The sequence below is a fragment of the Melanerpes formicivorus genome, unplaced genomic scaffold (assembly GCF_026170545.1).
Source record: "Melanerpes formicivorus ecotype bairdi unplaced genomic scaffold, bMelFor1.0.p_v2 SCAF_21, whole genome shotgun sequence".
Lineage (NCBI taxonomy): Eukaryota > Metazoa > Chordata > Aves > Piciformes > Picidae > Melanerpes > Melanerpes formicivorus.
In genome coordinates this window covers 8,226,142-8,253,059 of record NW_027142373.1, presented here as the reverse complement: position 1 = coordinate 8,253,059, position 26,918 = coordinate 8,226,142, and the positions used below count along the sequence as shown (strand labels likewise).

General features: G+C 38.5%; 2 protein-coding genes across 5 annotated transcripts in view; one reads left to right on the top strand and one right to left on the bottom strand.

Moving 5' to 3' along the window:
* TBCD (tubulin folding cofactor D) overlaps positions 1 to 26,918 on the top strand; it is a 118,558-nt gene that overhangs the window by 11,092 nt on the left and 80,548 nt on the right. For all 4 annotated transcript variants that reach the window (XM_068151384.1, XM_068151387.1, XM_068151386.1 and 1 more), the window contains 6 exons: positions 6,654 to 6,699; positions 9,479 to 9,611; positions 10,764 to 10,906; positions 11,470 to 11,530; positions 12,287 to 12,361; positions 15,587 to 15,681. In XM_068151384.1, the coding sequence (XP_068007485.1) occupies positions 6,654 to 6,699; positions 9,479 to 9,611; positions 10,764 to 10,906; positions 11,470 to 11,530; positions 12,287 to 12,361; positions 15,587 to 15,681 (553 nt within the window). The remainder of the gene's footprint in view (positions 1 to 6,653; positions 6,700 to 9,478; positions 9,612 to 10,763; positions 10,907 to 11,469; positions 11,531 to 12,286; positions 12,362 to 15,586; positions 15,682 to 26,918) is intronic.
* ZNF750 (zinc finger protein 750) lies at positions 18,122 to 26,489 on the bottom strand. Its single transcript, XM_068151388.1, has 3 exons — positions 26,377 to 26,489; positions 20,244 to 21,881; positions 18,122 to 19,816 (listed from the first exon to the last, which is right to left on the bottom strand). Exons 2-3 carry the CDS (start codon positions 21,668 to 21,670, stop codon positions 19,096 to 19,098), a joined length of 2,148 nt encoding a protein of 715 aa, XP_068007489.1. The 5' UTR covers positions 21,671 to 21,881; positions 26,377 to 26,489; the 3' UTR covers positions 18,122 to 19,095.

The window sequence follows — 26,918 nt, the reverse complement described above, 5'->3', positions numbered from 1 at the left end:
GTATGTTTCAAAAGACAGAATGATGTTTCATCATTTTATTGTCAGATCTGGAAAGGGAGACTGACTGTTTGCCATTCTAGGTACATGATGAGACCTGCAGGATGTATAATACGTTAGTGTTTTGTCATAATTCCTTTGAGTTTGGCTTTGGCTCTATCCACCTGTTCATTAGCGCGTACTAAGCGAAACAGGTGAATACTTAACAAGTAGAATCGAAACTAGAATGTGATACAATATACCTGGAAGCAGAGACCTGCCACCTTGCATTTATGTGCTTTCTTCCTTCTCTCTGGCACAGGAGAAATTATTTATCAGGCCAGTTTTATTTGTGTCCTCCAGCTCATAGCTCCTGTTCCAGTTGCTATGAGGACTCTGAATTTTTTTAAGCCTTTGCTTCCATTCAGTCTTCAGTTTTTTGAATTTCATGACCAACAATGTAAGCATGAATTCTATCATTTGGGGAATGAAGGGTTTCAGAATAATATGTGTGCAGGTGTCTGTGTGTACACAGACATGCTGAAATGCAGTTAGAAATACACATGTCTAGAATTCAATATTAAGAATTTTGTAACAGTAGTGTGTTGTTAAACCAAAAATACCAGCTGAAAACAAAAGAGGTGTTTAAAATAACTAAGCCTTTTCTCTTAAACATGCAAAATTCTAACAGTCTGTACAGAAACAGAAGTTGCACAGTGTGTGAAGCAGAACACATCCTCACGAGGGACAACTGAAGCTCACGTCAACAGGCTTCAAAATTCCTCCAGCAATTTGTTCCAGCTGTAGTTGCCTGAGCATTTCTGTCTGAATGAGCTGGAGGGAAAAACCAAAACATCTTTCAGTTTCTGGTCAGTACAGCAAGGCAGGTTTTGGGAATCTTGCAGGTTTTGGGAATGTAACCCACCAGAGCAGGGGTAAAAAGTCTTTTCTCTCTTCATCAGATCAGTTTATGGCTGCCCCTAGCAGGGTGAATTAGGCAGGTTACGATGTTACAGTGCTTATGGTCTGCACTTAGGAAGTAGCTTGTAGCAAGATTGGCAGGGCAACCCTGCTTTAAAAAGAGCTGAAACTCTTGCATTTCAATGAACTGAAACTGCAAGTTAGGTACGCAATGAGTAGTTCAGTGTTGCTGCACTTTGATCTGCCTCTTGTGGCCTTAAGTCTTGGTGATTAGGTATGCTACTGTTTAATCTAACTCAGCATTATGTGTGGAACAAGTACTACTGTTTCATGGTTCTTGTTGGAACACGCAGCTTGCATTACATATTTTAATTCCACTGCTGCTTTTTTCTTTTTTTTCTTTACACCTGTTGTCAGTAATAGATCATTTCACAACAGGTGTGCACTGGCAGGAATCTGCTTACAGTATGTTGGATTTAGTTTTCAAAACTGCCCTCTTTTGCTGAAACTAACGCTGCCGGCTTGAATTAAATTTGCTTTTGCGCATAGGTACTTTGTGCATTTGAAGGATTATCAATGCTGGATTCACAAGGAAGTGCTAATTTGGGGGGGGGGGGGCTTTTTTTTTAATGTAAGATTTGTTTACTTGAAGGAAACTTCTAACCTGTTTCAAGAATCTGCATTTTAAATTCTCTTGGTCTGGAGGTTTGCTTTTAAACCTGCCATTATATCAAACAGCTTTTTAGTTATTGCTGCAGGGTGTAGCACTCCCAGTTCTTGCGTGACAGAGATGTCATCATGTTGAGGTAGCCTTGGGCATTGAAACTTATTAAACCTTATTTGTTTTATAAGTGATTCAGTATACAAGTGTGAGTAATAATTAAAAAAACTAAAACGCCCTGCACAGTGATCTGATGAAACTCGAGAGTCTTAAGAACAGGGCATTTCCCTGAGCTGTCTCTAATGCAAAAGTCATTTAGCAATAGGTACATGCTTATGTAAATTTTGCTCCAGGGAAGAAAGAACTCTCTAAGTCTATTCTTTCAGACCCAGAGGCACAAAAATAGACGATTTCCAAATAGAATGTTTCCCAAGTCTCTTTATTTCTGGCATTCTCAAAGAATTAGCTAGGCTAGAATTGTCTTTTGGCATTATTTTTTCACAAAGGTGTGGGTGCTGGTTGGTTTGGTGATAAAGGTGGACAAAAAGCAGTGGTATGGAAGAAGAAAATTCTTGCATCTGCAGATACCAAGGGCACTGATGCCTTTCTGATAGTGCTGTATTTCTTATCCTTCTGAACAGCAGAGAATATTCTAATGTGGCCTCGTCTGAGATTGTTGCTGCTAACCAGCAGTAGTGTGCTTAGTTCAAGGTTCAGAAGTTGTTACCATTAGACTGATTCATTTTCCTGTCAGAACAGAGTGTTCTCCCAAGCTGCTGATCTTTTGCTTTTTTTCTTTTTTCCCAAGTACTTAAAATCTGTGCTTTTGGGTGGTGTGGTTAAGATGGAGAGGAACTATCCTGCTAGCTTTCGACTGGTGAATAAGGTCTTACGAAATCTGTATACCTTTTGCCACCCATTTAACTGGACTCTGCATTGAAGGTTGTCAGCTTAAATACTGTGTTGATGATCAGTACCCTGATAAATACGTGAATTCTGTGAGTATTCCTTACTCCTTGTGTTGAAGACATAGTAAGAACAAGGGCTTTAACCTATTCTACCATTAGTTGTACAGATAATGCACTAAATATTCTTTACTTTCAGATGAACTTATTATTCTGACAGCATGTCCTCCCTCACCCTTGTTTACCTCCTCATATCTGGCCTGGAGGCAGGGATGGCTGATAGCTTTCCCTGGCCCTGGATGTTGTATGACTACTAGAGGGTGCTCCAGAGTAATGAAAGATATCATTTAATTCTCTTCCCATAGAGGCTGAAATTATCCTCCCAATCCTTGACTCGGTTGGTTACAACCAGAGGGTAGATTCAGACCTGCGTCTCCTGCTCGACAGGAAGATATACTTGCTACCAAACAGTCAGGGCACCCTTAATGGTGATTTGTATAGCTTGGGGAACATGTCCTGGAGATGATCCTGATTGATATATCTCATGCAGGTTGGGCTAAAGTGGGTTATGCAGACAATTGGAAGGTGTGGTGTGTTTCTTCTGTGATTACTAAGAAACTAGGCTTTGTTTTCCTTGCACCATGCTATTTCTAAAGCAAAACCAGACTTGACAGTCATCACTGCTTGCACACCACTGATTTTCTCTAATTTGTAGGTGGCTTAATTATTTATAAGAGAGGGAGTCACATACTTTTCAACAGGTTGGGTAAGTTGGTGTATGCTCTGTGTCCTCATTAAAGTGAAGAGGCCATGGCGTAACTTTGCCTGGATACTCCAACAGGCAGGCTCCTCACCTTTGGTGTTGTTAGGTGCTGACACTAAAATGTCTGTGCAGGTGGCAAACCAAGCTTATTAATTATTCTGTGTGTATCAGATTTTCTGAAATGATGTGCCTTGGATGTTTCTCTTCCTTCAAGGCAGGAAGTTTAAGCTGAATGCAGTAAGGCTGATTTGGCTGATTTGTCCTTTTTTTCTGTATTTGTTTAAAATGTTTTCTGTTCATGCATTACGTGCTTTTCTTTTTAGCAGAATCCCCCTAAGCTTTAGGTGTGCACCATTTTTCTGAGATGGTAACTTTGCTTTACATGCATCACTTGCATCACTACCTGTAGCATATGCTGGAAGAAAATAGTCTCTACTGTTTTTTCAAAATCCCAAATGTTAACAAGGGTTCAAGGACTTCTTTGATTTACTCCAAAAAATAGATCTACTAAGCTCAAAAGTTTGGGAAATTTTGGCTTGTGAACACTTAAGCATGCTTTGACTCATGAAGAAGTAACAAAAACTTTTCATGATGTTTCTACAAACAGGAAAAAAAAACCCGGGCACTGGTCTTCCTGCTGTGTTGAATATCTGAAGGAGAGTTCTCAACAGTTTGGTTATTACTTATTTCCTACTATAGGAAAAAAGGTTTTTGAAATGACTGCAAAACTTCTGTGAAACAGCAGTGATCCGGTGGAAGGTTGTGTCTGACCTACAGTATACGTTAATAGATGCAAAGAGAACTTTCTTTCCTTTCAGACTCTTGACATTTTCAGCTCAGTTTATTCCAAAACCAATAGGTCACATATTTTGTTGGAAAAAAAATATGAAGGACCGATATTTCTCAGTTTAGATTAAACTCAGTAGCTCTGGTGTTATTTTTTATTGCCCCTATAAACTTGTATCAATAAAGTAAAATCCCTTAATCCATATCTCAGTTGATTTACAGCAATTGCTGTGATGCTTAAACATCTGCAAGTCTATTCTAAATCCTTGCTGTGTTTTGAGAATAGATGTGTTGTATATTAGGTTTGAAAACAGCTTCTTGTTTAGGTATGAAGTGAGCCTGTTATAAGGAAATGATGTATATTTCTCTGTTTTGTGCAGAAATGGTTGTGAAATGGAATCTGTCAAGTTCTAAACTGATCCATAGGTGTGTGAAGCTGTTTTCTAAGTTGTTTTTAGAAAAGCATTACAAAAATTTCATGTATAGTATTTGAAGAGAGGGTTGGCTTTTTTTTCATTTCCTGCTTGGGCATTGGTTAAGTTCTTCCCACATCTTGCTTAGAGGTTGTACCTTCTAGTTATGTTTTTCCTGAGGAGTCACAATTGAATTCAAAGCTAGCCTAAAGGATGTGAAAATTCACAGAGAAACTTGTAGAAAGGTTCCAGAGTTTAGGAGCCGCAGAAGACTGATAACGGATTGAAGTTTTGAGGATTCTGTACTGCTAGGCACTATACTGAGAAGTGTGAGCATAGACATCCAAATTCATTTGTCCAGGAGCATTCCCAAGACTATATTAAAAAGCTGTTTCTCTACAGTATCCTTCTGGATGAGGCATTGAGTGATCTGATGTAGTGGAGGGTGTCCTTGCCCATGGCAGGGGGGTTTGGACTAGATGAACTGTAAGGTCCCTTCCAACCCAAGCCATTCTATGAATCTACATTATCCCTGCTTCAGGAATTATGCTGTAAAGAAGGTCAGCCTTCTTAACTGTGCTTTTCTACAGAAAGTAGTTGTGAATACAAGATGCTACAGTATCCCCTGGCATCAGCTATAAACTGACTACCCTTGTGAAAAAACATCTGAGTGGTTTTTAAAGCAGAATGCAGGAACAAAGTGATGAAGGAATGAGCTTCCACATGTTTCAGCACAGAGGCAGAAATGTTTTAGAGGCAGTCTAGATTGGTTAATTATACAAAAGGTTTGTAGATTTTCTGTCGTCTTTGCTTCTCCTTAGGCTTTTTAATGCAAGCAGAGTTTTGTTGTATGTGGGAAATACTTTGAGAATAATTTTTTTTAGATGCTGGTACAGTACATTGCTGTACTTATACCATTGCCTAGTTACTCATGAAAGCATTACAGATCTGAAGTAATCCAATGCATGTTATCAAACGCCCCTGTATGGCTTGTAGAGCTAATCAGAAGTACTAATTTAGGATCCTAAAATGCAATTTAGTAACAAACCAGAACAGAATGGGTACATAGCCTAAAGGTGTTTTTATTGCCTTTGTTGCTCTTAACCACACCTGCAATACGGGAGGCATGTGTGTGTTTGGTATGTGTGAGAAAGTACATATTTTTCAGGTAAGTCTGTTCTTGTTTAACTCCCAGGCATATTTATTGAAGAAGATTTCTTTCCTGGCAAATGACAAAGCAAGGAAAACTAAGTGACTGAGCACAGTAGTTTCCAAGCATACTAACTGAACTGAGGAAACTTTCTATGTGTAACATGTTTTTTGCAGGTGCTAATAGTTCATTTGTCTCACCATAATGCTGGGGCTTAATCTTACTGGGGTATTTGTATATAAAATTGTTTTGGAAGCTCTTTGTTTCTTTAAAAACCTCAGCACAGAAATCAGTCTGGTTGTTGGAGGTATATTTGTAGCATGCTTTCAATCACAGATTTCCATAGCTGGTCTTGTTTAGTTTGACCTGGAGTTCTGAAAAGCTGTGGGAGAAGCAGAGTAAAATATTGAGCCTATGCTGAATCCCTCTGTCTTGTCAGTGTGTAGTTGCTGCTAATAACTAAGCTCACTCCTGTGTGTCCACCCGTCCTGTTCTTTCCTAGTCTTATCAGTGACCATAGTGTTGGCACGTACTGTGTGTATGGTGTCTAAATAATGAGCAAGGCTTGTTCAGTTTGCAGGTATACAGGGTCAGGAAGTCCCACAGATATGTAGACTTCCCCTAGTTGTTCTGCCTTTATTCATGGTCTACAAATTCTGCTTCACTTTTCAGAGGTTCAAAGCAATATGAGCTGTTTAATAGGTGCTGTGGTTGCAGCTGCATTGAGGTTGTGTGACCAAGCTCTGAGCTGGATGGCTCAGGGAGCTGAGCTGGCTGAAAACTAGTGGCTTTTTTTCTCCCCTCATTCCCTCTTGAGTGTTTTTTTGGCCAGCTCCACTCTCTGAGTCGACTGCCTGTGTATAGAGGGAAGGAGAGCTGGGTTACACTATCCTTGACTTATATTTAGTTACAAAGAAATAAACTTGCACCATGAGACTCTTCTCCTTTTATGCTATCCAAATTATTAAGCACTGCAGCTTATTGGAATTGCATTAAAATGCATTTTAGAACTACATGCTTAATATATTTTGCTTGAGAGTCTATGTTCTCATGTCTGTTTTCCCTATTTTAATCGCAGGCACAGTTATTTAAACATGGCAAAAGAGAGGACTGTTTACCATATGGTAAGTTCCTAATATCCTGATTGCTGTTCTTAAAGGTATTCCAATAAAAAAAGGAAAGAAAGATGAAAATGATAACAGGTGTTGTTGTAAAGAGTGAAATCTGGCTATAAAGTGTGCAAAATGAGAGGAAAAAAGGAGGAGTTGATAGGGAGGAGCAGACACCACAGGGGAATGTTATGTTATAGAATAGCATGTACTGGATTGGAAGGGACCTTTAAAGGTTGTTTAAACCAACCCTCCTTGCAGTCAGCAGGGACATCCCCAACTAGGTTGGGTTGGGACAGTTCATGAAGGAATTTGGCAGGTCATCTCATTAGTCATTTCTATAATACAGGAGCTCAGCAGAGAACATACAAACTGTTAGGTGTGGAAAACACTTAAAAATTCGGGAGAACATAAACTGGTTTTTTACATACTACTGCTAAAAATTTTGCAGAAAATCTACAGGTTAACATAAGCACAGGATTTCGGAGACCCCAAGTTTAAAGAACCTGTTGTTTTCAGGACCCAGATGGACTCATGCAGTGATATGGTTGAAATGAGAAAAAGTATTTAGAGAAAAGAGACTGTAATGGGTGCAGTTAGGGATAGACAGGTACCCAGAAGGGGAGCACAGAAGTTTCTCAACAATGTGGCTGCACGTTGGAATTACATTCAGCTCATCAAAAATCCTGGAATATAGCCAGAATTGCCTGCAAAGACAGCTAGGATTTTACTGATAGCAGTAAAGAAAGGCTAATTACAAAACACTACAAAAGACCCTGTCAGTTTGGGGAGCTTATCCAAGAACCAGAAATGTGGTTTCTGCTATTCACAAGACTCAAGTGGTGCTGTAAACTCACTTTAGAAAGCTTGAAATTTCACTTAATGGAAGTATTTTGACTTTGAGAAGGAAGTTCATAGTTCTGGTGCTGGAATCAGTTTTTTGCTCTCCTAGTTGGTAAGCCTGACATGCAGAGGCTTCCTTACAAAATGCCTGAGCTATGGGTAAAGATGGAGATAAGATAGTGAAAACAAACAGAATGGAATGACACCACATGTGCTGTACAGCTGGGCATGAGCAACGAGAAAATACTGAGGAGTGTCAGCACATTGAAGTAGCAGGCAGCACTGTGGAAGATTACAGAGTAGCAAGACTGCCAGATCAGCTGAATAATAACCAGGCTGAATAGTATATGACACAAAATAAGTAATTTTAAAGATGCAACTGTACAATACAGTACAGTACAATCAATGTGAAAAGAAGTTTGGCTCACAACAGTAACCCTGTTGGTAAAGTTAGATGTTTTGATCTATGCCATATAGAAAGAATATTAAGTAGTTATCAGTCTGGTAATAAGAGAAAAATCAGGGACATATCAATGAACAAATTTAACATAGAAAAGAGAGAGTGCTCACAGCTAACAAGGCAAATATTTAGGCAGAAACTGTTTGGGATAAGAAAATGTGAGAGTTAAAAAAAATAAATAATACTTTAAATTATTACAGGTTATAGCAGATCTGAGGATCAAGTAGGAAAAAAAATGCCCAAGGTAGATACTGTTTGAAATCTGCTGCAATCTAGAACTTGATTTAAAAGGAAGCACTAGTTCTGAATCCATTGGCACGGATCTAACGTATTTTAGTGATTCAAGAGTTGGGAGGACATGGAAGAGGTTTTTATTTGTATATTCTTAATTTCTTTTCTCTCTGTGAATGTTGATGTTTCTGCAGCCTCTTTCTCCTAAGCCATCAGTCTCTCTAGCTTTTACAGCTGCAATCAAATCCAGGTTGCTGGAATGTGCTGAAGTCATTGACCTTTTTGTCTGCATATACTGTTTCAATAATATTTCTGTACATCAGGATACATCATAAGGCAAAAGACTGTAGTGCATTTTAAGTCACATACTACAGTTTCTCAGACTTGGAAACATTTGTTATATCTTTGATCTCAGTGATTTGAAAATCCTGATACGAGACTTGAGTACGAAGTTGTAGAGTATTTTGCCAGCGTGATTCCATGTTTGCAGTGCCTATAGCAAGAACGAAGGGTCCTTCAGAGCCCAGGGTGTTAGTCTGTATTAACTAAAGACCAGCCTTCAAAACAATCATTAATTGTTTCAGACTGAAAATGCAGAAGGATTTTTATTTGTGACAGGAATGTGTTCCTGTGAAAACTTTGAATCCTGGAACTTTATACTCATTAATCCAAGATTCTCTTTTGTCTGTGTAATTTTTCATTTTGCTGGACAAATAACTTTGTTACCTTTGATGTGCCCAAATGAAAGGTTTTGTTGCTGATTGTTTACACATACACAGTATTTCTCATGGCTGTTTATGGACATTCATCACCATAAAAATTTCTGTGCCAGAGGAGTAAAGATGGTGCTGCCTGAAAATAAATGAAGAAAGGGAATGCTTTCTTAGTATGCAGAAACTGGCTGCAGAGTAAATGAGTTGGATTTCCTGACTCCTGGTTTTATTAGACTGCTGAAAATTCTTAGATCCTGAAAGATACCTGAATGTTTTACATGCAGTGGGAATTAGCATAACGCTCTCAGAATCTAATTTCATTATAATTTTCATAGCCAAAAGTAAACCTTCCTGTTTGGTAGCTAAAGGATATTATCACTGTTTTTGACCAGCGTCAAAGCTGCTACAAAGTAGACTGTAAGACGTTTGCCTTTCAGGTGTACCTTTAAAAATTCAAATCTTCTACTAAAGTTTGAAACTTTGCAAAATGTTCTTACCGAGGTTTCTTTAAAAACAGTTTTCCTAGGGTGTATATTTTCTTTTACAGCTGCTACTGTGCTTGAGTGTCTTGATAACTGCAAGCTGTCAGAAAGTAATCAGATGGTTCTTCGCAAGCTGGGGATGAAACTTGTTCAGCGACTTGGACTGACGTTTGTGAAACCAAAGGTAGCAAAGTGGAGGTTAGTTTCAAGCTGAAATAGTTTAAAAAGAACTAAATCCAAAAGCACTCAAAAAGCCTAAAAATATCTGAGTCTATTTGATTGCTGACCTTCTGTCCTCCTAACCTCCCCTAAAAGAGAAAACAAGAAATCCCCTTGTTCTTTGGGAATGAACACATTCTTCCTTCGCGCTATTTGGAAAAAGCAGATTTCTTCTGTCACATTTAGTTTGTCTGTATTTTCCCCCCCCCCCATTGTGCTAAACTAGTGCTGTGACAAGCCAAATTGCACTTTGCACAAGCAGAAGCCTATATAATGCATAACTTGGTAAAGATGGGAAGATAGTGACCTTTACTACTGATGTTGATTTAATACAATTTTGTAAGAGGGAACATAACATTTTCCATTACATAGCCCTGCTCTGATTTGATAGAAAGTTCACAGGGGAAAACTGGTTTGCAATCCCACTTTGGTTTTGCATATTAGTCAGGTTTTGGTGTCTGGTTTTACTTGTTGCCAGAGGGCAAAGTCTTTTTGAGATTTCTCGCACTGATATTTTCAAATTGCAGGCTCCCTTGGTGACTATTTTTATTGTGTTTCTTTTACCAACTTTTGAGAACGTCCTTAGGCATAGAAAATTCTTTTTAGGTGGAGAGTGTACCTTGCCCAATGGCAAAAGTCAGTTTAGCATGTAAAGTATATCTTTTGTAAGAATGTATCTCCACCACAGGCTAAATATCTGAGCACAACTTGGTCGGAAAGAACTAAGCTCATTTTAACATTAAAAAACATGTTTTTAATAAGTAGATTTTATTAATTCTTTTTGGTTTGCCTTTTTTTTTTTTTTTTCAAGTTTTGGAGAGGTTTTTAGGGCATGGGAATTTTTGCTTTTCTTTATTGTCAGCAATGGAAAATAGGTTATACTGAAACAGGAAAGGGAGAGATAATGAAAAGGAACCATTTAAATGTCTAGTTCTTCTCACCTTGGAAAAGAGACAACTGGGTCAAGAGGAAGGGGAGTGGGATACTTTTTCTTTAAAGCAACTACTAAACTGGAGAGCTGTACACTGGGAGGTGTAGTAACTTGAAAAGCAGGATTTCTGACCGTTTGTACTTATTTCAGGTGGAACTTAAATCAGAAAAATACATTAACTGTGTCTGTTTCTTGTGCAGATATCAGCGTGGCTGTCGATCTCTGGCTGCCAATCTACAAGCTCAGGGTCCAGTTGTGCCAAATAAGGTGATGACAGTTGCTGCTAACGAAGCTGATGATGATGAGGAATATGACATTCCAGGAGAGATTGAAAATGTTGTAGGTGTGTTAAAACGGGACAAACATTGCCTGCAAATTAAGCATATAGTGGAAAACAAGCTGCTTAAGGCTGCGGAAATCACGTGCTAATGGGATCAAGGGGGAAGACTAACATTTCGGTCAGAAACTTTGTTGTAGGGGATTGGATGGAGTGATTGAAGACCATTTTACCAGTGTTCTCCAGTAATGTATTAGCATGCAGTCATACACAGGTCTTCTGCTGGTTTCTGGTGGATGCACTGCAAATAAATAGGGAAAAATTGCATCAGAAGACTTCTATAACTGAATAATCAAATGAACCACTGAAAAAATCGCCATGACCTCAGTTTTCAATCTTCCCCAGTACTTAATATTTCAAACAAAATTGGTTTTTAGGAAACAATTTTGACCTTTTTTCTTCTTTTTTTTTTTTTTTTCTCTTTTCTTTAATTTCAAGTCATTCTTGCATGACAAACAGAAGAAATCCAAATACAGATATGACAGATATGCTAAGAAAATGTACTTTAAACATTTTAAGAAATCTTTCTGCTGTTAAGAATAATCTGTTCTGTTTGAAATTATCTGCAGAGCAATTGCTGGTTGGACTGAAAGACAAGGACACCATTGTCAGGTGGTCTGCAGCAAAGGGGTAGGTTTCTTATGATTACTCTACAAAACTGAAGAAATGCAGTCTGATGTGTTCCGTGATCTGTGTGTATATTGTCAACACTCACAGTTAGTTCAGATGGCTTTAACACAGCTCATGATACCAAGCTGTGTTTGTATCTTTCCGATTGGGATAGTCCTAGTGATAGGATGATGGCTTGAAGCTGGAAGAGGGTAGATTTAGACTGGGCATGAGGAAGAAACTCTTCATAATGAGGCTGGTGAGACAATGGAACAGGATGCCCAGGGAGGTTGTGGATGTCCCCTACCTAGAAGTGTTCAAAGACAGGCTGGATGGGGCCTTGAGCAACTTGGTCTAGTGAAAGTGTCCCTGCCCATGGGAGGGAGTTTGGAACCAGGTGATCTTTAGGGACCCTTCCAACGCAACCCAACCCATTCTCTATCAGTCTGTGATAATCTTCAGGAAAATGTCAACCATGTTTGGAAGTAAGCATTTTGGATAAGACTTGATTGAGAGGGTGTAAAGCAGCATTTCTTCAAATGTTGTCTCTTCCACTATAAAAGAAGCCTGTATTTCTGTGTTAAGTTAGCTACTGTGTAGCTTTGGGTTCAAGTTTGAGATTGTTACTTTAGGATAGTGATGTTAGGGTAGTGCATTGGAAGTTTCATATTGTAAGTTTCCAGTGACTGAATTTTATGTAAGACTTGCTCATGATATTCAGCACTAACAAATCACTCTCTGTGTGTCTTTTTTTTTCTTTTCTTTCAACTTCTGTAGAATTGGTAGAATAACTGGAAGACTTCCAAAAGAATTAGCAGATGATGTGATTGGATCTCTGTTGGACTGTTTTAGGTAAAAATCTTACTTCATGCTTTACATGCATCTGAAATGGATCTGTTCAGGAAAGAGGAGGACAACAGTTAGAAAATCTGTGAATTCTGTTGCACTTTTTCCAGGTTACAGAATCTTCTAAGGCACAGGTGTCCTGAAGGTGTTCAGTAAAGAAGTTATTCCTAATTCTTTATCTTGACTCCATTCTAAAATCTTACGGAAGGGCTGAAGTTACACTTTTGGAAACTAAAAGTTGCTCATTAATTTGCTGCTTTAAAAATTTCTGGTGTGCTCATGTCTTGAGTGCTGTGAGAATCCTCAAAAACAGTATACCTGGAAATGATGCTCAAAAGGGTTTTGAGGATCACTGAAGATAGGAAACAATCTCTGTGTGAGGGAAGGCTAAAACATTTAGGGAAAGTGAGGAATAAGTGGGGTGTAATGGAGGTTTGTGAAGTGAATAGTATGGCAATTACTGCCCTGAAGATTTTATCTTATGAGAAGGAAACTAAAGGAACAGGTGCCAAGTTTGCCATCAAGAAGAGGTGGTGGTTATTCACGCAGCACATAGCTGAACTCTTGAAACTTCTTTCTACAGGATGTTGTGGATGCTAAAAGTATATACCTGAACAAATAAGAGGCCTGTGATCTGCCAGAGTCTGGAAGTGTTTTGGGGAGTGTCACAATATGCTTGTTCTTATACCTAAAATATGCTTGTTCTTACATTATAGCTAAGGCATGTGCTGTTGGCCGTGTCAGAGAGAGGCTTTGGGCCTAGCTGAAACTTCAGTTTGATCACATGTAGCTACTAGGATGCTTTTTGGATGCACTTTATTGCTAGATGTCTTGTCTGCATCCATGTAGACTCTGTAAAGCCCTAAATTATTAAACAAGTATCACATTCTTTTTTTTTAACCAAATGGCTCATCAGGTGTACATTGAGTACTTGAACTGTAAGTTCTAACCCAGTGTTTAGAGTGATCTAGTAACAGAAAGAATGTCTTTATTAGCAGAAGAATGTTGCTAATGTTCAGTTTATCACTCAGATGTACTCAGTTTTAAGAGAAGTCTAATATTGTTTGTGAGTTCAAGTTAACAGTACCAGCTCAAAGAGTAACACATTTGAAAAATAAATAAATGTATAAAGTCTTAAAAACTTACAAGGAAAGGATCCACTTAGCCAACACTTTACTGTGCTACTGTGATTACTTTAAGAGGTGCCGCTGATCTCAATTATCCTTGGAGCTTCAAAGGCCTATACTCAATGTGTTTTCTTTCCTTGTTTTTCAAGTCCTAGGCATGACTAATCCAACTAATAACTGAGTGACCTGCTTTCTTCAGAGGGAGCTGGGAACAACTGTAGACAAGGACAAAGGGAATCTTCTGTATTCTTTGCACTAAATATTTAGTGGCCAAAATAAAAATAAGTCAGTTGCTTATCAGTTTGTTATCTCTTGGGATAAGAAAAAAGGATTTCTTGTACATAGATTAAAATGCAAGAGAAAGGGAGGGAACAAGTGATCTTTTTTCACCATGTAATGTGAAATCATCACTGGAGTTCCTTCAAGGGTCTAGACAAACCCTGTGCTATTTAATACATTCAAAAAGGAGCCTGGAAACAAAGGTGAATAATGAAGTGAAGAAATCAAGTGATGATTTAAAGCTAGCTGAACGGTGAAACTTAAAGGTGACAGAAAAGAAATATTATATAAGCCTAAATTAAGTAACTTGATAGTAAACATCATATGAAATAGAATTTCTAGTGAATGCAAGCTAAGACATTTAGGGCAAACTGCCATGAGCTGTAGAATTGTTATTACTGCTCAGGAAAGAGAGCTGCAAGTCACTGATAGTTCTGACAGTGTCAGTGGTGTGCTCAGCAGCTGTCAGGAGAAAGATGGCAAATGGAATGTTAGATATGATTGGGAAAGGAAGGTAGAACAAAACTGAATCGCTGAGAAATGATTGAAGTGATGGAGAGTCTTCCAAGTGGAAAGAAAAGGTGGAGGGATCTAATGCAGATACATGAAATCATAAATATGAAAGAAAGAGGGAAAGGGAGGAATTGTTTACTCTTCACTCTTTCTCATAACGCGAGAGCTGGGAAGCATCAGGAAGTGCTTTTTCATGCAATTATAATTAAACTGTGGAAGTCATTGCCACGGGATGTTATGGAAGCCAAAAGTGTAAAGGGAGTTCAAAAAGGGATTATACAAATTAATGGAAGAGAGTCCATCAGAGGTTATTAACTATGACATTCTGACTGCAGCCTGTGGCTTGGGATGTCTGTGCTGTCAATTGCTAAAGCTTGGAGGAGGCTAAAAGGGGAATGATTCTTTATGCTTTGTCTTTGGCCAAGCATATGCTGTAGGTCCATGTCAGAGACTGGATACTGGGAGACATGAAGTTTTCATGTGGCAAATTTGTTTAGTGTTTTATTCTTAGATTCTTCATATAATGTAAAAAGAACTTTTTCTATGTTTAGTCATGCAGCGTGCAGCCTTTCCCTTTTCCACTTCTTTATCTGCCAGTCTGCCTAGTGATAAGACAAGGAGGAATGGTGTTAAGCTGAGGGAGAGTAAGTGTTCAGGGCCAGATTAGATGTAGTCTTCAGCAACCAAGTCTGGTTGGGAGGTGTCCCTGCCCATGGCAGGGAGGTTGGAGTAGATGATCTCTGAGGCCCCTTCCACCCTAAGCCATTCTGTGACTTCATGATTTTGAGTATTTTTTACAGTGTTCACTATAAGTTGCTGTGATTTGGTTTGTTTTTTGAAGATGGATAAACACCACTGCTTGCTTACTGCCTAAGATCATGTAATGTGTTTATTGGAAACTACCACTTGAAGCTCTTTTGCTAGTTGAGGGCAGTGTTTGGCACTAATTTCATTAGCTGTTTAAAGTATGGTCTAGAAATCTGCATCTTTTGCCAGTGTACTGGAGAATTGTTTTCCTTCTCTAGATGAGATTCAGGTACTATATTCTGTATTGAGGTCACTTTTCTATTGATGAATGGGGTTTTTGCTTATTTGATCATGCTTACAGCAGCATTTATGATGTGCAAAATGGGAAAGAAAACATCTTCAACTTGTCATTCTTACATTTTAGAAGTCCAGCAGGTTTAATAACACATGCTGCTGTGGGTTATGAGTCTTTTAAAATATTAGAAATTCACCATGAAAAATGAAATCCAAAAAGGAACTGATCTTAGGCTGGTCTCAACAGTCCTTGTCTTTGTTCTAAAATTAGTTTCCAGGAAACAGACAATGCATGGCATGGTGGATGCCTGGCTCTGGCTGAATTAGGCAGAAGAGGATTGTTACTGCCTTCCCGAATTTCAGATGGTGAGTTCTAGTTGCTGAATGTCAGAGAATGAATGTGTGGCCACAGACTGGAATTTGCTGATGTGAGTGTGCTGAATAATGACCAGTATTGAATCCTAGAGTAAAATACACGCCTATGGGGATATCTCTGTCAAAAGCATTGTCTTGGGTGTGTCTTTTTTAGACTTAATAAATTTTTCTTTCTGAAATGAAATTAATTTCATGGGGTTTTCTTCTTTCTTCCTCCCTCCCATATTTCTTTGTACAGTTATATAAAAATAATTCTGTATGTCTCTGTGTTGTGTTAGTGTCATTATTTAAATAGGCTATATTAAATAATTGATGACTAACTTGCACTTGAAAGCTAGTAGCTTACACTGTTTGTTTCTGATTAAGTTTCAGAGGCCAATTTAATGTAATTTATACATGAACTGTTTATGTTTTTAATATGTTTTTGAAATACCAGGGTGGAAGGAAAAATAACAGGGCAAAGAAATTGTTTCCGTGTGTATTTTCCGTGTGTCAACGTACATACAGAGAGGTATTAATGTGCAAGTAGTAGTTGTCTCTCTGGTGATTTTGGTCAGTGTCTTTTATTGAACTGCAGTGACAAAAGCATAATGCAGTAGTGTACATCCACTTCTGGGCACTTTTACAGTGGTATCTTGGGCTAGGTGGTTCTTTTGGTCTCATCTGGTACTCCTGTGTTGAACAGAGAAGTTGAACACTAATTTTCATAAGTGTTTCAAACCTGATGTTTCACACTAGTAAGTGATCTTGCTGTTCTGAACATATGTTGAACTGTTCTAGAAGAAACTGTAATTTCATTCAAGGCTGTCTCCACAAAAAAAAAATCATGTCCCATATAGTCTCTCCTTTGCATATGAGAGTTTTTTATGCAGCCCACTTCAATTGTTTTTTCTTTGTCAATTATTTTTATGCTTTTGTGATAAAGATGAAACAGTTAAAACTCCCTAACTTTAAGAATGAGAAGCCACTCAATGGTAAGCCTCCATTTTAGATCTGACAAAACCTAAACTGTGCTCCTCTATCAAGGAATTAGGATAGCCTCATGTAATAGAATTTATTTTTTTTCATCTAAGCTGGAAGTTTCATGCAAGACTGATACTGTATAGGACTGCAAAAGACATTGCAGAAAGGTATGATATTGTGGAGTAAAAGAGGACAGTCTGAATTCTTAGGGATAAAATTTGGAAAGACTTGGTCATAAAATTAGGTAAAGATGGTGGAGAATGTAACTGGTAATGACAAATCACATCTTGATCAGAGTCAAACCTTCATTACTGCTGAGCAGTTCTAGGTTGCAGGATAGCCATGATGCATTCTACACTGTGCCTTCTCCATTTTTCCCACTTTTGATTTCATGACCTTGTTTTCAATTTAAATTGATATGGAAAAATATTACACAAGTTATAGTATAGTCTAGTTTTAATTTGCAGGTCTGCCCTAGTCAGTTTTGCTTTCTGTAAGTTATCCAATCTACTATTAAAGTAGAAATTCAAAGCTGATTATAAGGATTTGGAGAAAGACAAAGGAATGAATTCTGGAGGGTGGAAGAAAAGCTAAGATGATGTTAAGAGCAACTGTTGTATGTTGAAAGGCAGACTTATGTGTAAATTGTCCATAACTAAGTGATTTAAGAATTTAGGACAAGTGCACAGTAGTTAGGGATAAGTAACTACACAATGAGAGATGAGAGTCCCTTCTAGTCAGTAGTTATGCAGGAAAGGACTTAAGAGACATGTGAGTCACCCACATCAACCAGCAATTTTATTTATCTTAGTGGAATAAGATGGTGAAAAATTCATAAACAGTGTGGTAATCCTTCTATCTTACTTGCTAGTAAAACTGTGACACAGGGTACTCGTCCAGCCTAGTGCAGCAGGAGTTGAGAGGAATGGAAAATAACTGACATGGAAAGACTGAAAGAGCTCAGGTTATTTGGTTGAGAGAAGACAAAGCTGAAAGCCTACTTTGTGCTGGGAACTCTGCATTGCACTGGATGCAGCTCTGCTTCCTTGCTAGTGCAAAGTTTAGGCAGGTGAGGAGTCTCTTCTCTTAATGAATCCATGAGAATTGTATACCCATAGTTTAAAGTGAGTAATACTTAGCCTGTGTTTGTTTTACTGAGGCTATGAACATTTACATGAGGTGTTTATAGACTGGAACAGCCTTATTTTAGTTAAACTTCGGTAGAAGTGTGGATAAGCTGGACAGAGTTTTAAGGTGGAGGGAATTCTGTGGTTTATGTGGAGCTAAATTATGTGTGAACGAATCTCTATCATCAACTTCTTTTCACTGAAGAAAGTTCCTTTTTCAAAGTTGATTGTACTTGTAAATTGAAAAATGTAGCTAACAATTTCTTTCCTAATGTTTCTTCAGAATGTGTTACAGAGAGTGTTGTGGGCGTGGTTGTGTTCATTAATGAATTTCCATATAATTTATGTACAGGTCAGAGATTTATTTGAAAAAATTGCAAGTTTGTATACACAGTTATAGAAACAGAAAATAGATTTAGGGTGCACGCTGGACACTGAAACTGATCATTGGTGACATGTGAATGCTGAAATAAGACCTGCCTCAGGTGAAATAAATTATATAAATAACCTTTTGGGCTTGGAGTTCAAAGGTTGCCCAGTGTCTGTTTAACCTCAGAGGATCAGACACCTAAACTGTTTAGATCATCACATTTTCAGTGTTGTTTTCGTAGTGGTTCAATTGAAGGTGAACATAAACTTCATTCGTTAAATTGGTGCAGGCTTTCTTTGGTTTAACTTAAACCTTGTTCTCGGCCAACATAAGAGAGGCTTGCTTATACAAGGGTTGGATCAGTTTGTTTAAACTGGTGCCTGCCTCTGAGTAACAGCGTTTGGCCTGTTGGTTTGTATTATGGCATAGGGGCAAAGTGCATTCGTACACAAAACAGTTTTTACAGCAGATTCTAAATAGATTTAATCTTAAGCTTATTTGAACTACAGCACAGTGAAATAAAAAGTGTTTCAAAGAAAAAAAACAAAAAAGACATAAATCCCTCCTATTAAATGAAATTAAACCTGAAAAAAAACTATGACAGTATGTTTTTGACCAATGTTGTTTCTAGAGCTTAAGCATCTTTTAAGAAAAGAAGTTGTAAAAGTTATTTTACATCAATACAACTGCAAAAAAACCTTGAGGATTTATCTAAGATACTTGGGCTTTAGTAACAAATGCAAAAATTCACTCATCAAAATCTGAGCTTATACAAGAGAAAGTTCAGTTATGTCAAAATATTAATATAAAATTATGAACATTATTTACATGGGAGAGACTGAATGTGTCTTGTCAGGCACCAAACCCCATAAGAGGTGGTTTGCAGAAGTTTTGTGCTGCTGGTAACTGGCTTCTGTGACCGCAAACCCACTGGAAAGTGAAGTATTAAGAGACTCTTGTTCTCTTCCTTAAAGTGAAGACTCTGCTACAGTCATTTGGCCTTACTCTTTTAGTGCCTTGCTGGGATTTTGCTGACTCTTTTTGATTTGTCCTTTTTTGTCCTTTTACTTTTTGATTGCACGGGGTATCCTGAGTATCAGAAGAATTAAGAGTAGCTTCTGTACATGAAGCGTTACTGTCCTGAGGACTCTGCCCTTCGTTGTCCATTCTGACTGTGGTGGGGCTGTAGGCAGCCAGCTGACAGAGTGCTACAGCTGCTGTTTGTTTCTGCTCATCACAGCTGTCCATTATCCTTAAATCTTGAGCTTCATTACTGTGAGCTGTGAAAGAGGATTTGTTGCAGGCACTGTTAGTAGGGTTCTTGGGGTTACATGCGTCTGCTCCAGAGGTTTCACTTTCAGTTTTTGGAGAAGTAGCAGCACCAGTATCATGAGGTGGACTGTGGAATGATGTTTTCAGGCTTGCTGTGTTACAGGAATCCTTTACTGAGAGGTTCAGCGGCACATCTTGCAATTCTAGAAAGTTCTGACTTTCTGTTTTGGCTGTGGGTTTGTATGCATGCTCATGAACAGGTCCTGGGTTTATGTCAGCCTTTTTTGAAAGATTAAGTGGAGCTATCCCTGTGTCGTCTTCCGTGTTCGACAGCGAGCCTTCATTGTTCTGGCATTCGTTCTGTGTATGGGAATCTTCATCAGTGACGTTAATGCTGAAAGAAATGAAGACAGAAGAGAATTTATTATCAGTTGCTCTTTTAATTTGCAGCGGGGGAAGTGGGCAGGAAGAAGATAAAAAAATCTGGCTAGAAGTCTGACAATTTTGCTGTTCCTTACCTTCCCTAAGTCCCTTTTACCATACACATGGCTGTGATACAGCCATGTATTACATGTACAAAAATATGTACAAAATGCACAGAGGTGCTTAGTAGTAGTATTGGCAGTACCTGAGGAGAAGTAGTAGTCTGCTCCCCATAGCAACTATGGGTTGTACTCTGTTCTGCACAGTTAATGTAGAACAGATTATCTCAGTGCTGGTAATTTAAATATGTTTTAGGGGCATTGCATGGAATGTGTCCATCTGTCTGTGTGTCCCTAATAATCCAGACAAGAATTTGCAAAGTGATTTTATTACTTTACCTGGTAGGTGAATCTCCTCTCTCTTGCTGCGCCTGCACACTTTGAAGTGGAGTTGGTTGATCAGTGCTTTTTCTCACAGGTCTGAAAGCTGTGAAGTTTTCTTCTGATTGATCGTACTTGCCAAGCGATGTGGAAGATGACTTGTTAGAGAGGTCAAATAAGCCTTCACATGCCTGGCTTGTCTGGGTGAAGTTGGTGGGGCTAGGTCTGCCAGGGGAGCCTGTTGCTGCGCTTCCTGCAAGAGGGCTCATTTTAGCATTCTCTCGTTCATTTTGGTCATCTTTGGAGTGACTTTTAGCATGCAGTAATGTAATTTCTTTTTCGTAATCAGCTTGCTTTTTGTGTGAACTTAGAGGGTATTGTTGAGATGGGCTTAAAGAAGCTGGATACAGCAAGGTAGTTTCTTCCATTAGATGAGAGTTTTGATCTCTATTGATACCAGTTACATGTGAAAATCTGTAAAATGAAGGATCTGTTGGCCTACAAAATCCATATGTTATTGGGGGAGCAGAGTGATACTGTTGGAACAGTCGATAGTGTTCGTACGCTGATGGATTTATAGGTTTTGGAAGTGGCCCAGGGTGGGGAAGAAAGTGTCTTTGCTCTTGTGTGCCATAGACAGAGAGAGCAGAGCTTTCACACTCTGAGTTACCTGGAAGCAAGTAAGGTGTATAGATAGCCAACCTGTGCTCATAAAAATGAGGTGAGTACTCGGGAATCATCGGTTGCATGTAAGGTGAAATGGAACCAAAGCCTTTCGGAGGAGCAACTTTATGTGAAAATTCTGGGAGGAAAGGAGAGCCAGCTTTCCATGGGTGACTTGGTGCATGAAATGCAGACTTAGTGTGAAAAGGTGAACTTTTGTTAGGGAGTGATATCATTTCAGATACTTCATTAGTTTCTGGGCCTTTGCTATCTCTGTGCTCTCCTACAGGAACAAAAGCTGAGGGCCTTCCAATGCTGTCCAAAAGGGGCTGCATGCTGATAGTGCTTTCTGTTGTAGTGCTGGCAGGGGTTAATTCCTTTTGGATTGCAGGTTTTTGTCCTTGAATTGCTGTGTTTGTTGTCTGGTTTTGTAATTCAACATTTTCCTTGGCATCTTCTTTCGAAAAAGGGTATTGAGGCTTTGAATCAAGACTTGACAGTCCATTTGTGACAGATTTTGAAGAAGTTGGTTTGACTGTAGATTCAAGCTGATGGATCTGTTTGGGCTCCAAGGAGCTGGTCTTTGGACACTTGACAACGCGATCCTGCTCTGATACTAAAGTAATGGAGTTTTTGCAGAGGCCATACTTCATGTGGTTAAAAAGATGGGATTTCTCATTGCAAGTGAAGGGGCACTGAAAGCACTTGTACTTGAATGGCTTTCCTGGTGGTCTTGGGATGTAATGAGGCTTCTTTGGCTTGCGTTCTTTGAGGAGACTCATACTTTTTTTTTCTTCTTCAAACAATTAAGTGTAATGGTTCTTTACAAAAACTTTCTTGTGGTTAGCTTTCCTCAGTTTTAGTCTCTTGATGTTTCCAGTTTTTCAGGTTTCTAGAATCCTTCCCAGGTGAAGAGAGGAAGCCAACTCCTGTGGTGTCTCAGGGCAGAGAAGGTGCCGGAAAACAACTTTTTTGCAACTGGTAGCACTGGAGCTGTAACACAAAATGTAAAATTAGCTGTAGTGGAAGAGTGGAACTAAATATATACAAAGCAATAAATTCTTTTAACTGTGTTCCCCTCATATTACATGTGGCATTTTGTGGAGGTTTTAAAGCCAAACAAAAGTGCTGCATGCTTAAGACAGACACGCATTAAACTTGGATGTTCTTCCCTACCTAAACATAGTCAGAGAAGCAGCCTGGTTTTCACAGTGCTAGTCACTGGCCACTGCTACTGGCTTGAAGGAGTTTCTTTGAAAACTGAAGGAATATTCATTCAGAAGATGAAAGTAGAAATCTAGGTGGAGCTGTTGAGAGAAGTGGAGGTGGGTAGAATGAGAAGAGGCAGGTCCTGGCAGCAGCTGGATATGGGGCAAGCCTGTCGGGCCGGTTGGAGGGAGAGGAGGGAATTTCCTGCTTTGGTGAAATGCGGGTGGAGTGGATTGGTTGCACTTGAGGAGCTGACTTGGCTCTTTCAGAGACTGACCAACCCCCTCTTTTAACTGGCATAGCATTTCCTAACAGCCTAATCTCAATGGATACCTCAAAAGTGGCCAATCTCTCGAAGGATAAAACCACACCAATTTTCTTCCTCTTCCTAATTCAATTAAGAGAAATGAGTGCTGCAGCATCTGACTAATAGAACCTTCTGCTTGATAGACACATTTCACATTTTTCTGCAGTGTAGTACCTTCCACATTGCATGTAAGTTAACACAGACACACAAGTCTGTTATTTCAGGTTAAAAAAGTGCCTGACAGTAATTGATTTGCAGGGGAACGATCTATCTGCCTTTCTCAAGAAAAACTAAGGTTGTGGATACTTTACACAGCCTAATGATTTGCTCAGTAGATAAGTCAGGAGGGCTTGTATCAGCTTGTTCCATTATGTTCACTGATTCTGAAGGCGTGAGAAACTCTCAGAGTCAAGTTCTCATGATTTTATAGGATGTGTTATGGCAGAGATCTAAAAACTGATGATTTCATCATGAACTATAGGCATCATTATCAAAATGATGACTGTTGCAAAACCACGTACTGTATCTATTGTGTTACCCGAAACTACAGGAATACTAATTGTAAGAGTGACTAGATAGCTTGAATCTATTTTATATTTTTTTTTTTAATTAAAAAAAGCCCAAACTTTTTACAGAGAAGGTTGAATTAGTATTAAAAGACGAAGTTTATGAGAAGAATTGCTGGCAATTACCTGCTGTGTGATTTTTAGCTAAAGTAGAGATGTTTTGCATTTCTTAAATCAGAGATTACTTAATAGAAAATGAGATGCAACACATTCTGAAAACTGAAGGCAGAGCTACAGAATTGCTGCTTGTTCCATCAGGTATTGTAATTCTAGCAAATTGTATTAAATGTTATTTCTGATGTCTCATAGAAATACTAATTTTGTGGAAATAGTGATTGTGAAGGCAGACTGTGAAATCTAAAGCTGCTCTGCAGGTAGAAAAAACAACCAGGCTTTTTCTTAAAATTAACAAATGATTAAATGTGCAATAGCCTAAAGAAAAAGGGATGTGTAGAGAAGCAGCTTGTTGTTTTTCATGTTTTAGCAAAGCTTTTTGGTTGAGTTGGATACTGTAACAAGGGGAGGTGGGGGGGAAGGCATTGAATTATACAACAGCACATTAAAGTCTTGTCACTGAAGTCTGGTTAAGATGGTAGTTAAATATTCTTTTATAAAAAGTATTAAAAAATATTTTAAATAATGATAGCCAGAAATCCTTTGAAATAGTAATGCTTTTACACTAATTAAAAAAAATAAAAATGATGTGTAGGAGGGGAGGTCCAGCCAGGGAACCTTTATTTCAGTCTTCTGTGAGCTCACTGCATTTCTTTTGGACTAATGGTGTATAACTAACGTGGACAGTTTGCAATGGACTTGATCGAGTCAGTTTGTACCTGTTGTTCTCTATCTTCTTGGAAGTATTTGTACTAATTATTCTTGAAAAAAAGATATTGTTGTCAAAACTTCACTGCATTCTTAGCTGAACCATTTATGATAACAGTCTGAATTTGCATTCAGGTGCAGCACTTATAATAAAGAGATGTTAATGAGCTTTTCTTGTTCTGCTAGCTTTCCTTTGCTTAATGATGAAAATTCCTGTGTGTCCTGTTCCCCCCCACACCCCAACTTTGTACTTGGTATTTAACTTTGATTCAAGTTATTCCTGTTCAACAGAGTATTAACTACCATTTCTTAATAAGACAAAATGCATGGTTGCAGTTTTAATGTTAGAAACATAGAGCACTGGAGCCTCTGTGCCCTGTGTACAGCAGGAGAGAATTACAGCAGCTTGTTCTTTTTAATGTGTTTTGGTGGCATGCTCAGCCTGCAGACAGCAGTGATCCCAGAACCTGCTGCTCTGACTGGAGAGGTGTAGAACAAGTAGCTTATTTGAAAGGGTGTTTACCCTTCAGTAAGCTTAGGCTAGTGTCAGCCAGATGAATGTTCCGTTTCGCTCTTTTACTGTTTAATCCTTTTTTTTTCTCATGGTTTTAATATGCTAGTAATAAAATACTTCTAAACCCAGACAAGAAGAATAATTTCTCCTCCAATCTCTAAGTAAAGCACAGGAGTACCTGGCAGAGGTACATATTTCATAATTAAAAAAGTTAAAACTATTTGATCCCACCCGTAGAGCTGGAAAATATATTAATGGTTTCAAATAGGTGCAACCAATCAAAACTGTCTTTCTCTAAATAGTGGTAGTTTGTTGCAGTGGTGCAATGTGTGTTTTGTGCTACCAAAACTTAAAACTTGTCTTAGAAAAAGAACTGAAAGTATGTAGCTGCTTTTTCCTTTCACTTGAGTGCTGTAACTGGTGATACCCTTTAAATATGGGGGGAAATTTGTCAGTAACAGGGTGATCATTTTTATGGAACTTTTTGGTTTGCATTTTATAAATGCAGATAGTTATCTATTATTATGTCCTTTCTTTTTCCTTCTACCTTGGAAAAGTAGTAGTATTATTTATTTATATTTTGATGGAAAACAGGTTATTCAGATAATGTTGGTTAAACTTGAAGTTGTCTTAGTTGTTTTTCTTGTCAACAGTGTCTCTCCTCACGGCTTTCTAATCTGCAGCCCTTTCCAACCTGAGACTGTGAGCTGCAAGTTTTCTTCCTTCTATTTTTAAAAGTATATTGTTGCTGCCTCCTTGCCTTTAACATATTGGCGAGTTCAGAATACAAGAATATGGTTTAACTTTGTGTGCCTGTATAAATATATAAACAGAAAGGTACGTGGGTAGAAATAGATACAGACATGCACATATGTATTCATATACACGCATACAAACACACATAGATATGTACATAGAGATGTGCAGGTTGTTTTTAAAGTTTTTAAGTAGTCTAAATTGTTCAAGCTGCCCAGTTGATCAAAGAGGACATTTCAAAATGTCTTTTATTACAAGCAGGGATGGTAATTACATTTCTTTTTAGGACACTGCTGTAGCAAACTACGTAACAGTTTGTCATGCACACTGCATTATTATTACAGTATCCTTTTGGTGATGTTGATCTCTCTGACCAGGAGTACTCACTGGGGTGGAACATTTTGAAGGACATGCTATAATTAAAATATTGTGATGTGGCATTATTGCATAACTCAAGGACATGCCATTGTCACCTACCTAGAGTGTTGCAAGAACGAGATTTGTGAGTTTTATTCTAGCTGAGATTTTCCAGTGATTAACTACCACTCCCTTCTAAACTTCCAGTTCCTTTAAACTGAAAGATAAAATTTAACACAACTGTTTGTTAATTAGGAGGAAACATGGGTGAGAGGAGTGGGCTGGTGAGGGCTGGAAGGGAAGTGTGTGCTGAAGGCAGGGACCCAAGAGGGCTCTGCGAGTGTGAGTGCCTGTGTGTGTGCGTGTGAGAGGAAGCACGGAAACAGAGAGTAAAGAAGTTGGTTAGGCAGCATGGGTAGGAAATAAAAATATTTTGTCAATATTAAGTTAATAAGTCAATGTCTTATCACAGTTTAACTAGAGAGAGGAGAACCCAAAGCAATCCAGTTCTCTGTGCTAAATTCCCAGAAGCTGGAAAAATAATAAATGAAAAGTGGAGTAGCTTCTTTTCATGCAAGCTTACAAACTTAACCTGACGCTAGGTATGAAGAGCAGTTGGTAGACTAAACATAGCAGTTTTAAGCAATACAGCTTCTTGTCATACCTCGGTATAATACACTAAATTCCTTTATGGAAAAAAGGTGCTTAAAGCACTTTTCACCAAGAAGAGGTAATTATTGTAAAGACTTGGAAGAATTAGTTTCTCTCTCAAACTAAAATATTTCCCTCTTCTGTTGAAACTTTCTGCTGAAAGCTTAAACTGGTGCAGTAAATGCACCTGCTAGGAGTAACCTAAGCTTTGGAGACAGCTGAGAAATGAACTCCAAGTTACTTTTCAGGTGTTAACACGAACACTCTTTATTTGAAAAAAGAAAAGCTTTAAAGAAATGTACTTACCAGATACATAGATGTCTGAAACCTTCAAGGTGATCACTGTTGGTAAGCTGTAGCTGTCACTGCTGCGAGAGAAGTACCTGTTCTCTGCCTGATCTCTAAGTGAAACTGCAGGAGGTTGTTTCAGGGGGAGGGACTTAAGAAGTGTAGGAGTTGAGCCCTCGGGGTGTAGAGATGCACCTGATATTACTCCAGCCTGAAGCTACGATTCATTTGTTTGCGTCCACTGCTTTCATTCAGCATTACCTCGGCATCTAAGCTATCGAAGAGAGCTCCTGTTGCTTTTGTGCCCTCCAACAACCAAGTTTTACTTTAAACTGGAGTGTCTGTTCCTCTGAGTAGCAACCTGCAATGTGGGGTCAAAAATGGCTCAGGTAATATACCGAGCTTTGAATATATTTCACTTTCGTAGAAGTGACTCACGAGCAGCAGAATTGACTCTACACAGGGGGTAGCAAAGCTTGAAAATAATTTTACTCTTTTATTAGAAGCTGACAGTTTATATTGAATGCCTTTGTAGCTTTAATATTCTTGCCTTTTTTTTT

What these genes read in the sequence shown, in the direction of transcription:
- ZNF750 (XM_068151388.1), bottom strand. Translation starts at nt 21,670, where the DNA reads ATGAGTCTCCTCAAAGAACGCAAGCCAAAGAAGCCTCATTACATCCCA. An exon ending in AGAGGAGATTCACCTACCAG is followed by an intron (nt 19,817 to 20,243) that starts GTAAAGTAATAA and finishes CATTTCTTTCAG; the next exon opens with CATTAACGTCACTGATGAAG.